The following is a 15,169-nucleotide window of genomic DNA, read 5'->3' as shown; positions in this document are numbered from 1 at the left end:
GACCTAGAAAATGGTGTTGGTTAAAAATGGAAATTCGAGTGTACTTGGGTCAAATTTCAAGGAAACATATTCTACTGAATTCTAAAGCCAAATCTGAAGGTATAATTGTTGGAAAACTAGCTACAAACAAGGTCCATAGCTTCCAATAAAGCTCTCTTAAACCTAAATAAATCAATACTCACATCTTGGTTATCCAAATAAACAGAACGAAATTCATTCCAACCCTTGTTATACAAAGCTTGACGATTGAACACCTCATTTCCAATCCCATATTTCTCAACCAATGAACTCTCCCTCACTTCCACCTTATACTCCAAATGCCTCAACTTCATATCTTTGGATGGAATTTCGAAGTAATTCCTCGACAGACTCTCCAATCCAATCGGCACAATCTGTATCACAACTGCATTTTCTGGAAGAAAAACCATGTTGGTTATCCCTGCACCATGCACGCCCACCATCACGTCGAAGCTATTTACAAACTTGGCCACCAACGAAACGTGCCACCCCATTTCCCTCACCCTCACATCGAATCCAACACTCCGTGCCAACTCAGCCACCTCGTAATCGTTCCTCAGGCGCCGTGTCTTCTGTCTCGAGACGATGAGCAGGCGAGGGCGCCGCCTCTTGTCCTTGCAACCTCCGACGAGGCGTCCTCTCTCTAACGAGTACGTTTTTCTGAGGAATTTGGTGAAGTCGGCCGTTGAATAATTTGGAGGCATCGATTGATCTATGCCCAACTCTTTGTGGGATTTGAGCCCGACGATGATTCTTGGAAAACATAGTACGTCGTCTTGGTTGTCTAGGTCGATGAGGTCGTATTTGGAGAGCATGTTTAGGATTGGTTTGTACTTGGAAGTCCACCATGAGTTGATGTTGGTGACGAGGAAGATTACTGTGGTGTTGAATGGTTGAGAGGTGAGGTAGAGTGGGATGAGCACGTCGGTGAAGTCGTGGAAGGGGTTTCCGGTGTAGCCTCTGGTAGAGAAGACGACGGCCGGGGCGGTGAATCTCCGACTGCAAGGTGGGGTGGTGTTAGGGTTTTGATTAGTTATTTTGAGGTTTCTGATCATTCTCATCACGTTTTTATCGAAGTTTCTAGCGTAGGGTTTCGCGGTCCAAGACGACGTCGTGTTGAGTTGTTGGGTTGTGGCTATGAATATGGTGGATGAGTTGCCATGGATCCTAATGTCACCATTTATTTCGTACACTTGTGATCTTGAATTGGTTAGGTTTTGAGTGATTGGTGGTGTTACACTCTCCACATAACTATCTGGAATAACAAAAGAAACATATGTTACTTAATTAGAAGGTAGTCTAATACTTATCTTAATTAGAACAACTCGGATTTTAGTATTTTCTTATATATATTTCAGAAAACAAAATTTAAAATTTGACCTAGCTTCTTTGACAAGAGAAGAAGGGGTAATGGATTTGAATCCCTTGCTTTTTGTTTAGTAGAGGATGCATGCAAGAACCTATTATTCTAGCAATATACATGTCCTTACAAATACAAAAGCAAGATATTAGATAAATCCAATTCAAATTATTCTCATACATATGGGACCAAGATGCGTAAAATAAGACGTGATAAGTTTTATTAAGATGTTTTTACTATATAACATATCAATATCGAATTTGTTAGGATATATTAAATATTTGTAATTGCAATTTATTGTTTAACTAACATTTATTATAATTATGATTGGTATACAAAATCACACAAGTATAAATCGTTTTAGGCTTTTGTCTATAAATGGCCGTAAATTTTATGTGAAATAAAATATATATTATAATATTATAAGTATATTATTCTGTAATCTCCTGTACCAAATGAGCCTACTATAATTAACACTCATGTTATATATATCTCTAACATGACTTAGATATATGCCTTTTTATCAAGATTTTTTTTTTTTAAAAAAAAGACAAAATAGTTTTAGTGACGATGGTTTGGCTGAAAAGAGGTGAGGGGCTGGCTACCATTCGTTTGAACAAAGGGTCGTTTAATTTGATGGATAAATTTATCATGAGAAAAATGATGGATAATAAAAATTTATGCCTTTAAATGCCTCATTTCTTTTCTCATATTTTATACAAAAGAGAAGTTCATCATTTTTCCTTCCTTTCTTTTCTGACATTTTATACAAAAGAGAAGTTCACCATTTTTTCATCCTTATTTAAAAGCATAAATTTTTATTATTCGTTATTTTTCTCATGATAAATTTATTCATCAACATAAACGCAGAAGATGATTAATTAATATTTGTCAAACCAAATCCTCATCATTAGAGTACTGCCGACAATTGGGGAGATATTAAATTGATTAATAAGATCGATACACAATGATGAGGCCAATTTATGAAATTGTTAGGTAAATCATAATATAAATATAAACGGGATTATATCAACGAAAAGAAATGTCACCAACAAATAATAATCACCAACAAGTAAGCAATCATGACTTCATGAGGCAGTCATCGAGAATTTACAAAATAATCATTTACATGGCTAGCCTCAAATATCTTATAATTAAACAATGAGCTAAAGTCTTACATGATTGTGGTTGTTCGCTTATTTCTTGTGTGCTCATCAACATCTTGAGACTCGACGCCATTGATCTCTCCAAATCCACTGCGCACAAATATAGTAATGTTATACTAACCCTACATAATTATGCAAATTTACGATCCAAGACAGCCAAGAATAACAACATTTACCATGGAAATTCTACTTTTTCTTTTATATACTCCCTCCATTCCGCGAAACATGATCCTTTATTTTAGGCATGAGATTCAAGAAAATAGCATTTAGTGTGTTAAGTGTGATATGTGAAAAAGTCAAAAGATGAATAAAGATTTTTTTTTTTTACCATATAAAAAAATGCAACAAGTTTCGTGGGATAACCTAAAAAGGAATATAACTCATGTTTCGTGGGACGAAGAGAGTACTATTTAGAGTCATCACACACACGCACACACATGTGTGTGTGTGTGTATATATATATATATATGAAATTATTCCAATGAGATCCTTCATATATGATAAGATTGTAGATTGATTTGTAGATGTTGATTTAATGCATCATATGACTGATATTTACTTGGAGAATTTTTTTTTACCCGAGTTCGAATTTTGAAGGAAGCGAAAATTTTACTAATTTTTTAAATATCATTATTCAATACTATTATACTGCTTATTCATTATTCTCACTTATCACGAAAAATAGCAATATCACTAAAACCTAACCATATATACATGGGAGGACTACGATATAAACACTTCTTAACATATAAAATAAAAACTAGCAAAAATGTATGAATTCTATGCAGAACATGTATGGATTCGCTGTGTAAATGTATGAATTGCGAAAAATAAATTTTTTGGTACCTATGGGATTCGAACTCGGGACCATGAATTCATCCAACAAGGTGATGAATCAACCGTAGATCTTGATGATCTAAGGGTTGAAAGTAATTCATATTTTATATTTTAAAATGTGTTTTTATTTTAGTCGACCATATATATATGATTAGGTTACAGTGAGAATGACTATTTTCGTGAGAAATGAGAATAATAAATAAGTCAATATAAATATAGGAATAAACTGCTTGTAATGCACGAATAATATATTAAGTAATTTTCGTCACCTCCAAGATTCAAACCCAAATTTAAATGACTATTCATTTATTAAAAACAACTTATTCATAGATTTATATTGGTTTATTCGTAGATTTATCTGAATTATTCGTTACTACTTTTTACAAGATAAATTTTAATAAATTAATATGTCATAGGATTTGAATATCTAACGTTATAGATTCATTCTCATTTTTCACCACATTTGGTCATTCTGATCGGATCATTTTCTCTATATAATATAGGGTTAGGCTATAGTAAAAATGACTATTTTTGTAAGAATTGAGAATAATGAATATGTATATAATGTTGAATAAACTGTTTGTAATGCATGAATATCCACAATTTAAATAATTGGTGGAATTTTTGCCCCCTCTAGGATTCAAACTCATGTTTGAATGGTCATTCATGCATTACCAACAACTTATTAAACACTATATAGGGAATCATTCCCTCCCTATATGTATATATACTATAAAAGTATGTGATGTAAATACATGACGAAACTTTGAATGAAAAGAAGTATCGAAACTTATGAAGAAACACGTGTTTGCAAAAGAAGAAGGAAATGAATGTACTTACTAAGGGGAAAATGAGCAATATAAGGCTTGAAAAGAGTGAATGCCATAAGAAAGCAACACATGAGAGCTCCCAATCCCATCCTTTTCTGTTCATACTTACTGAAACTTCTCGCTAAAATCGCCACGCACTTCATTCTTAATTATTCTCAGACTTTATACTTGTCTTTATTGAAAATTTAAACGATTTACAATCAGAGGTGTCTGTCCATATATATTGTGTTAAAATTAATTTAGTTAGGTGAGAGACGGCCGGCATTGTTCCGACTCAGATTTTCTTGGTTCTGAGGCAGATGGAAATGCTCCCCACGACTGTTCATTATGTGTATATATCTATTCTCTCTCTCTCTTGCTGGTGGATATGAAATGACGTTGTAGTTGACTCTTTGGAAAAGTATCATTAATTTCATTAATTATACATATATTTTCATTATTCATCTCAAGGATTTACCTATGAATCAAGAGATATATATATATATATATATATATATATATATATATATATATATATATGTTCTTAGTATATATATTTGCTTTGGATTTTAGGTGTAGTATGAATTTCAATGCAGTTGTGTGCTGAATTGATTTTTACGACATGGCTCCCACCTCCAATTATCTAGAGGGAAAAATCATGTAAAGAAGCCGAAGTACTAATAAATAAATGGCTATAAGCTCAATTAGCAAAGTTGAGGCGCTCAAAGACTTCATTTGTGAGAAGTATTGGGTTTGATCTCGCTTGCGTGCGTATAATTTATCTACTTTTATGTGGATAGTGTTTCGCCTACATATGGTTATTATCCCACCTTTGTATGGTATAGACTGTAGAGGTCCCGCTTGCGTGCGGGTGATTTGTTTATATATTCTATGCCTCTTGTAATTCTAAAAAAAAAGTACTAATAAATAAATAAAGGGTTAAGGTGAAGATGCACCCCTAAGGTAGAAACCTCAAGAGTGTATATCCCTCCATATTCGATATTGGATTAAATAGGCTCCAGATGTCCCAAAATTCAAGCAATTAAACCCACCTTACAAGCTGCCGTTAAGTCTGTTACCTTTTAATTTTTTTTTGTTCCGCCGCCCAGCGAACCCCCAACCGACGGTCCCTTCCTGTTCTGACCCCCGCACACCACAACTCCGACCACTACCGCGCCGCCCCAGCCGCGCACCACTCCAGAAATCACCGCGCCTTCTCAGCCACATTTCCCCGCGACTCTATATCATCATCTTTGATTAACTCAACTTTCTCATTTTCCCCTTTCTCAGCCACATTTCCCCGCGATCGTCGCCGCCGAATGAGGGCAACTGGGCGGCTGTCGACAGCGAGAGAGAAGAAAGAAAGGGGATTTGGGTTTAAAAAAAAAAATTAAAAATTAAAAGGTGACGGACATTAAGACGATGAATAACAACAATCATTTCAACCACCCAACCATCCAATCTTATTAATATTTAATGGGATAAGTATCAGATTAGCCCTTAACGTGGAAGCCCCTATGACATTGAGCACCTTATGGCAAAGGGGGTGTAAAATAAACCCCTATGATAATAAAAATCGAACAATTAAACCCTAAACCCTAACGCCAACATAACGCCGTTTACTTAATATTTTTTTCCTTTTTTTTTAATCCGTGGGTCCCACCGAAAATATTTGAGCGGGTGTTGGTATCAGACAAGGCATATGAATCGATGCTACTTCGTTTCTTCCTCATTCGAACTCGAAAATTCCAACCATCTTGCAGTCGCCATTGATAGACGAAGATAATATACTCCATTGGGATTGATCAAAGCGCAATTAAGGTAGGTTTTCAACATTGTTTTTCTCAAGTTTTGAATGTCATCAGTAGTAACAAGTAATGCATGCAAGGGTTATTGCTTATGGTTTATTATGTTGATTTATCTTGAAGAAATCTGTGTACAATTACTGAATGTTAAATTCTTTGTGTTTTCTTGTTGTCTGTGATGCAGCATGTTGACATTCGTTTTTAATTTCATGGGTTTATGGGTGAAAAATGATGATTCCGGGAAACTAATGTACGATGGCTACAATTCTGTAGAAATTGAAGAATCCTATGAGAAAATGACTTATGAACGCATTGTTTATAGGTGTTGGTATTGACTCAGACACTGACTCTAGCTTGTATAGTGATGTCCAGTCAGATGGTGATGATGAATTGATGGAGGGAGATCATGTTTTAGATTCAGTAGAAGTTGGGGAGCAGGGTAAATTTGAAATAGGCATGACCTTTGCAGGGGCAAAGGATTGTAGGGATGCTATCAATTCCTATGCTGTGAAGTTTGGATACAAACTTAAGTTTGTAAAAACTGAACCTAAGAGAATCAGGGTGATCTGCATTAGTGAGAAGTCTTGTCCTTTTGTTATGTTTGCTTCAAAAGATGGGGAGACAGAAGGGTTAGTTGTTAAGACTTTGGTAGCCCAACATAACTGTTCTAGGCAGAGGGAGGTGTCTGGTGCCTCTCAAGCATACCTTGCCAACTATTTCAAGGAGGCATTGTATAGAAATCCCAAGTTTTCATCTAGGGATATGCAGGGGCAAGTGAAAGAACAATTAAAACTTCATGTTAGCTTGATTAAATGCAAAAGAGCTAAGAAAATCATTCTGACCAAACTGAAAGGCAGCTACATAGAAGAGTTCAATATGCTTTGTGGCTATATTGAGAAGGTGAAAGAGACAAACCCGGGGACAAAGATGGAGTTGCGGTTATCTAGGGATGAGTTAGCAAATGGCAGGAGAGTGTTCAAGAGAATTTTAGATGCATGTAAGAAAAATTGGCTGGGGGGTTGTAGGCCTTTGATTTCATTAGATGGATGTCATCTTAAGGGGGTTACATTTGGTGTACTTCTAACAGCTGTTGGCAAAAATGCCAATGATGGTATTATTCCAATAGCTTGGGCAGTGGTCAATAAGGAGAACAAACACAACTGGACTTGGTTTCTAAGTTGGTTGAAGTGTGAGCTGGAGCTTGGTGATGGGTTGATAAACATGCATTTTTACCTCATGGTGTGTCATTTTTTATGTTTAGTTATGAGGATTTTGTGTGTTTGTTGATTTATTTGAGCTTATATTCGTTTATGGTCAAGAACTTGTTACTTGCTTATGTTTGAATGAATTTTCAGAAACAATGAAGCAGAATTTGGAAGAATTGGATGAAATACAAGTTGTAGTTCGTCTCGATAGGAGTTCGTGAGCGCAAACGGATCATAAATCGGAGTTCGGACAAGGGAGAACGAGCCAAAACAAAATCGCTGCGCAAAGCTGTCAGGAGTTCTGTTTCGTCACGCGGGCCAGCCATGCGGCCGCGCGACGTGGCCGCGCGAGTCGCCGTATTTCCGCCCAAAATTCGTTTTTTTAGCGATTTTGGGTATTTTTGAGAGCTACAAGACCTAGGGCATATAAATACTCCCCAAGAACTTATTCTCTGCAACCTTTTATCACTTTGTATCATATTTTACTTTTCCTGAGAGCTGAGAGAGACGGAGGACGGAGCCAGAGCAAGAACTGAAGATTCTCGATTCTACTACGGTTTCATTGTTGAATGTTTTACAGTTTTATTGAGATATTGATTTTTAGTCATATGTCTATGTGTGGCTGAAATCCTTTTTTCCCAGGGTTTAGGGAGTAGACATGATTTGAATTTCTGACTGTTTGATTCGATTAATTGGATTGTTATTCCTTTCTATGTTCTTGTTTTAATTGTTTGCTTTATTGATTGGCCACCAATTTAGCATAATCATAGGTTTTAATTTGAGATCGGGAGATGATAATTATTACCTGAACTAAGAACATAGAACACATTTATTTTAATTCTAAAGGGAATTGATAACTGTGAGGGCGTTAATCCTAGGAACTTTTAGGAGTTACATGTTAGAAGTGCGATCCGGGGACGGTAGCCTTGCATGTAATCAACGGTTTGTATGCCACGGGAGTGGGTATAGACTAGTTTTGAGATTGCCTTAGGAATCATCTTATTAATTGAATTGAACATGTTACTTAGGAGAATTTGTTGAAACCTTTACCTTGGGAAATCTTATCTTATCTGTTTCTCTGTTTCACAGCATGATTTATTTTCTTTCCAGTGTTTATTTATTTATTTAGTTTAAAAACAAAAACTCTCATTTTCGTTTGTCCAGATAGAGTAGAATAATTTAGGATAGGCATTGATAATTGATGAATCAAACATCAACACCTAACTATAAAACGATAAATGACTCGATGATTTACGTGGTTCGATCATTAGATCTACATCCACGGTGGATTTTTGGTGTGTTTCACTATATTCTTGGAGAGTGTTTACATTTACAACTTGAGAATTGAAAGAATGACTCATTTGTCTAACTTAACTTCCTTCACTAACTTGTGAGTAAATAATGAAAAAGCCCTATTTATATGCTATTAAGTGAGCTTGGCCCATTTAACCTCTAAAGCCCATTAATCTAAATAATTGGGCCTAAGCCCTTATTACATGAGTCTTGAGCTTGAAGCCGAGTCGTTGAGCTGCCCATATAATTCCCGATTGATAAAGTCAGCCCTGTCAAATTAGCGCTGCACAAAATATTTGAAATAATAGTAATAATTGTGTCAATAATAATAATATAAAAGAAAGATTTTAGTCATGTTAATTGCGTAGAGTTGATGCAGAGTTTACTCCTCATCAGCTACTCCTCCCTGGTCAACAATAAATGAGTGTTTTTGACGAATTTCTTGTTGCTTTGTGACATTTGATTGTCAGCCATGATATTTTAACTCCTCATTCGCTTAAGACGAGATGTCTTCACTTGGCAACATAGTAAATTCAAAATACTTCAGCCCTGCAACCTTGTAACTTGACAAAGATAAAAAATATCAATTTTGTAAAAACTATAAAGACAAAATATTCCAGCACTGCACATTATCAACGATAATAATTTCTTGTTTTAGTTTAGAGTCGTCGCTGAGAAGCGATTTAAAGTAACGTCACCTTTGGGTGATTTAGAGACGGACTTGCCATTGGGCAATCCAAAAAACCCTCACCTTTGGGTGAGGCAGAACCGGACTTATCATTGGGCAATCCATTAGATGACCATACTTTTAAATCAACTCTATCTAGATTAGTCGTGTCAACTCTATCGTTATTCAAGTATATGAATTTTTCATATTTTTGTTCATCTTTAGGAGAGGTGAAATCAACTCTTGCCATTGGGCAACTTTTTTTTTTTTTTTAACATACTTATTCCTCTTTAGGGGAGGTGGAATCAACTCTTGCCATTGGACATTTCTCCAAGATTTCCTTTCAATTAGGTAGAGATGAATTCTTGCCATTGGGCATTCTTTTCAAAATTCCCTTTCAACTTTTCCTCTTTAGGGGAGGTAGAGATGAATTCTTGACATTGGGCATTCTTTCTAAGATTTCCCTTCAACTTTTCCTCTTTAGGGGAGGTAGAGATGAATTCTTGCCATTGGGCATTCTGTCTAAGATTTCCTTTCAACTTTTCCTCTTTAGGGGAGGTAGAGATGAATTCTTACAATTGGGCATTCTTTCAATATTTTTACTCATCTTTGGATGAGGTGAAGCTAACTCTATCGTTAGATATATTTTGGGTGTACACCCTACTCCCCCCGCGGGTAACATGTGAAGAAATTGAATGAATATATGAAGAGATTGAATGAACATGTTATGAACTGAATTCTCAAAAACCATGCATCCATTTTATATTTTAGCACATATGAAGAAGTTGCGCAGCTTCATATTAAAGTAAATTCATGTTTCAAATCTAAGCACATATGCAGATGTTGTGCAGCTTCCAAGAGGGTATCATTATTATTTCATAATGTAAACAAAGATCATACGAATCATGATTGTGCCCAAGTGCTAAAGTATAACATTTCTTCATCATGCTCTTCCCATTGATAGAGTTCAGCGAAGTACCTGAATTACCACTTATTAGTGGGTTAACAATTTCATGTTACGGCGTTTATCGAATTCATTCACATATTTCCTCAGATTTGCACCTCGCTGTACTTATAAGAATTCTCAAGCAAAGAGATTATTAATAAAATATGAAAGCTCCTAGCAAAAATCCTTGCAAGGAGGTTTTATTGCAACATGTGAAGGTATACATCAAGAAGTATTGATATAAAATTCAATGAGCAATGACTAGAGCATAAACTCAACACGAGATGGACACAATACAGGTTGAATGAGAACTATCATTATTATGGTTCAACCAAAAAAGCATGTATAACAAATTGCAAAATGAGCAGAAACTCTTCAACTGTGGTGCTTCGACCTTCCCCAAAAAGTTCATATATTCTCAGATACGCGCATATTTCTAACCCCATCAATATTTTACAAACCGCATCATCAAACAACAAAGAGAAACAACCAGTTCCACATTATTAAGCATCCAGGTTCATGTCATCATGACATATTGTTATCAATAACTAGCCCCTTACCCAAATATCAGAGCATCCTCAATTCATTGAAAAGAAGTAATAAAATCTTGAGCTCACTCAGTTTAGGGGCAACAGCCAACATTTTACTCAAAATTTTGCAATTCTTGTCTAAACAATTCATCCTAAGAATAGTACAATTATCACATATGAATTTTCCATTTGCATCTTTCCCTATTAATTCAAAACCAGATGGGATTAAGAGAGAGAGATAACTCAGCTTCTTCATTGACAAACTGGTAAAATCATTTTCTTCACGAGATATTCTCCTTATCATCGGTAAATGGCATCCTCTTGTTCGTCACTGAACATCCTCTTTTTCTTTGGCTATTTTATCCTTCTCCACATGATCCTCGCATTAATCAATAAACAAAAGCAATTAACTAACCAAATACATAATATATCCTCAATTGAGTTCAATCATGCTTGAGTTAAAATCGAGCTCTGAAAATCCAGCCCAGAAAATGGAGCAGACCCAAGAACTTAATTGTATCCTCATTGTGAATCATATCCAGAAATTTTAATAAAGTGAGCAGACCAGGTATATATCCATTATTTGTGCTTATGACAGATTCCAGATCAGCAAAATTTTGATTCATAATCATTCAATTCACATTTTTTCAGTACACATAAACCTGTGCATACTTAATACAATCACACATTTCACAATCTTAAATCTTAATATGTAACTCCAAGATGGAGGTAATAAACAAAAGGTTAATCATCACAATCATAGTGCGCATATTCATTTGCCCCCAACAATTGAACCAAAGTTGTCATGTTTGATTAATTCGTAAATATTGTCAATTCACTCGCAATGAATTCCATACTTTAAATTTGTGAATAGCAAAGTCTAGTTAGATAAGTTCATAGATTATAGATCATGGGACTCTTATAGCTAAAATCACCTAAAATCAAACAAAAGCTCGTTATCAATTTCAACAACTGCTGTAACTTTAATTCTTAGAATATGCCGCAAGTCCATATGAACCATTAAATACAAATAATTGTATACAGCTTATATGCAGTTATAATACATTTCCATATACAGTTTACAGTGGCATTCTCAAGAGATAATAAAACCATACATCAAGAGGGTTGCAGGACCATAGGCACATATCCTTAGTTTTCCCCAATTAATTTCAATCAAATTGAATTAAGAGAGATAGAGATAACTCATCTTATTCATTAAGAGTGATGTCTGATGCCGCCTTTTTTTGGGGGGGTGATTGTCGATCGCCAGTTTCCGGTATGGAATATGAGTCCCACTTAGGGAGAGGGAGACTGAGACTTTTGATATCTGGCGGCTCAGTCACCGGGAATTTGGAGAAAAAGAACCAAATAAATTATCCCCTATCCCCCCCTCTGAAAAACAGAGAAAGAGTCAGCCGACGACGCGGCATTGCTTCAAGGAATTAAATAAGTTCACATATCTGATGTTTAGGAAGAAAAACCACAGCAGATAATAGGCAAATCAAGCAAGCATAACAGGCATTAATCTAGAACTTGTTTATTATAGTAGGGAAATTAGCAACTTCTTATTATTTTCATATTTAGATTATTTTCCACTACTTCTGGCAGATAAAAAAAAATGAGATAGGGGAGCAAATTCCATGCTTTTTCAGAGAACCACATTGACATTCCAAGGCCAAGAATTTTCCTGATAAGTTAGTTAGCCGAATGACCATGAAAATGAGGTATGTATTTTTACATATTTCAGCAGTGAACCTAATATCAGTAATTAACATCCAATGGGCATACTTATATTAACACAATCCACCATGAGTAAGAAATAAACTAACACCAGCATCAAGGAAATTACAAGCTAAACGAGACATCAAATATGCACACTGGTAATTGCAGATGAAAACAATAGTTACAAAATGAGATTCTATGAGAACATATTCAAATAACATATGACTCTTAATTAGGTAAAAATGGAGATAATTAGTGATCAACCATCTTGAGCCGAGCATAAGACCCAACCAAAATTCAAAGAGGACTTGATCTTCAATCATAAACAAGTAATGAGTATCTTAGCTTCTCAAACATCTACCATAATACATATGCCGAAAAATAAATATTTTTCAGAAATGACGCAATAATCACGCATGCATCTTCGGTTTTCATCTTTCCTCAATTAATTGAAACAGTGATAAAATTCAGAGAAAAATATGGATATCTCAGCTGCTTGTGCTTTGTTGCGACAGGGCGTTTGAGGTCGTTGTCATCGACGATCTTGATGAAGCTGCTGGGTACCAGAAGGGCCACGGAGGAGATAAGTACGTGCTGAAGTCGTGTTCAACACCTTCTTCCGCTCTTGACAAGTAGTTTTCCTTTTAATTTGTTTCCTGTTAATCAAGAAGTCATCCAGACTCTGATAAGCTGGATAGAGTCTTCGAGGGCTTCAAACATTCAGTTAGCCTTATAAACCAGCAATTCCTCTAAGCAACGAGCCTTGCTCAATTTTCAGTATTGCACCAGAAATTGAACAAAATCATAAGAAATTGTAAGTAAAAGAGCAGAAATTAAGGGATTGAAACTAGCATCGAACTAATCAAGAAAAGCCCTAAGAAATGGACGTCTTCCCCATGATATTAGGCAGCGCCATGGCTGCTCAAACTTCTTCCTGCAGTGATTCGCCGCCCTGCTGTCTGAATTTCGATTGGGGTTCTCAGCTCGTGATGTTTCAGGACGACATGGCAGGCTTTCGTCGAGAGTTTAGGGGTTTATGGGAGAACGATCCGAATTTGCAGGCGACCCATTGGGGGTGGCGGCTGTTCAGATGGCGGCGGGTGTTGCCGGATTTTCGGAGAGGACAACGGTGTCGATTTTAGGGGGAATTTTTCTGGTGTTTTACGAGAGAGAGAGAGAGAGAGATCAATTTTTTCGAGATTTTTCTTTGCAATTGGGATGGGGGCTGTCGGATCTGTGAGAGAACAGCCGTGGAAGTCGTCGGACCGTGATTCAACAAGGAGATGAAGGCATTTCAGATTTTTTCTGAGAAAAACAGAGAGCGATTTTTCGGAAGGGGAGTATATGTATAAGGATTTGGGATTTCTGGTCTTATGCTGAAATTGGTGATCGAAGCTAGTGAGAGTCGCGGCTGAGAGGGAGCCGCGGTGGGAGATCTTTACGCCGGTGACACTCTCCGGCGATTCTTCTGTTGGGGATTTCAGATTTGGGTGACAGAAATTTTCTACCGTGACTGGATTTCTGGGAATTTTGAAAAATTGGGGAAGAACATCAAACCAGAATCTAGAAATTGGGAAGAACATCAAATCGGAGCTCAATTTCTCACGCCTTAGCTCAATTTCCCACAGACGGCGCCAGTTGATGAATCAAACATCAACACCTAACTATAAAACGATAAATGACTCGATGATTTACGTGGTTCGATCATTAGATCTACATCCACGGTGGATTTTTGGTGTGTTTCACTATATTCTTGGAGAGTGTTTACATTTACAACTTGAGAATTGAAAGAATGACTCATTTGTCTAACTTAACTTCCTTCACTAACTTGTGAGTAAATAATGAAAAAGCCCTATTTATATGCTATTAAGTGAGCTTGGCACATTTAACCTCTAAAGCCCATTAATCTAAATAATTGGGCCTAAGCCCTTATTACATGAGTCTTGAGCTTGAAGCCGAGTCGTTGAGCTGCCCATATAATTCCCGATTGATAAAGTCAGCCCTGTCAAATTAGCGCTGCACAAAATATTTGAAATAATAGTAATAATTGTGTCAATAATAATAATATAAAAGAAAGATTTTAGTCATGTTAATTGCGTAGAGTTGATGCAGAGTTTACTCCTCATCATTTATTAGTCTCTGTGGAATACGACCTTGCTTGCTACTGTACACAATTGCACCCGTACACTTGCGGCGTGTTAATAAAATAGCGAACATGGGTCAAGAATAACTATTATGTCAGACATGCAGAAGGTTAGTAATTCCTTTGATATATGTCAACTTTTTTTGTATTTGAAAACTGTAACTCAAGCTTATTAATGTAATTTGAAAACAGGGATTGATGGAGGCAGTCAAGGATCAAGTTCCACAAGCTGAGCATAGATGGTGTGCATGACACATCTATGCTAACTAGAGTAAGAAATGGAGAGGTGAGGAATTGAAGAAGAGGTTTTGGATGGCTGCCTGGAGTTCATTCGAGGAAGAGTTCAAGTTGAACATGGCAAAGATCAGCTCAATAAAGAAACAGGCTGCTGTGGATCTCCTCCACTATCCACCCCAAAACTGGTGCAGGGCATACCAGAGTGAGAGGTGCTGCATTCACATGGTAGATAACAACATCTCTGAGTCTTTCAATTCTAGTATTATTGAAGCTAGACACAAGCCCATTATTAGTATGCTAGAGGATATTAGGGTGATAGCCATGACTAGAATTAGAGATAGGAGATGTAGTGTGAATGGTTGGAAGTCTGATTGGTCCCCTGCATCTATGAAGTTGTTTGAGGATGCCAAATCTGATGCTATGACATGTAA

At 36.3% G+C, this 15,169-nt stretch overlaps 2 protein-coding genes across 2 annotated transcripts; one reads left to right on the top strand and one right to left on the bottom strand.

Annotated features, from left to right (window-relative positions):
* Positions 1 to 54: 54 nt before the first annotated feature.
* On the bottom strand, positions 55 to 4,402 carry LOC131004307 (alpha-1,3-arabinosyltransferase XAT2-like). The gene is made up of 3 exons (XM_057930958.1): positions 4,222 to 4,402; positions 2,557 to 2,634; positions 55 to 1,273 (listed from the first exon to the last, which is right to left on the bottom strand). The coding sequence occupies exons 1-3, from the start codon at positions 4,352 to 4,354 to the stop codon at positions 117 to 119; spliced, it is 1,368 nt and encodes a 455-aa protein (XP_057786941.1). The 5' UTR covers positions 4,355 to 4,402; the 3' UTR covers positions 55 to 116.
* A 1,896-nt stretch (positions 4,403 to 6,298) lies between these two features.
* Positions 6,299 to 12,994, top strand: LOC131004298 (uncharacterized). The gene is made up of 2 exons (XM_057930946.1): positions 6,299 to 7,206; positions 12,874 to 12,994. The coding sequence occupies exons 1-2, from the start codon at positions 6,299 to 6,301 to the stop codon at positions 12,992 to 12,994; spliced, it is 1,029 nt and encodes a 342-aa protein (XP_057786929.1).
* The last annotated feature ends 2,175 nt before the right edge of the window (positions 12,995 to 15,169 follow it).

The sequence above is a fragment of the Salvia miltiorrhiza genome, unplaced genomic scaffold, assembly GCF_028751815.1.
Source record: "Salvia miltiorrhiza cultivar Shanhuang (shh) unplaced genomic scaffold, IMPLAD_Smil_shh original_scaffold_371, whole genome shotgun sequence".
Classification (NCBI taxonomy): domain Eukaryota; kingdom Viridiplantae; phylum Streptophyta; class Magnoliopsida; order Lamiales; family Lamiaceae; genus Salvia; species Salvia miltiorrhiza.
Note: the sequence above shows the minus strand (reverse complement) of the source record. Positions and strands in the feature narration are given on the sequence as shown.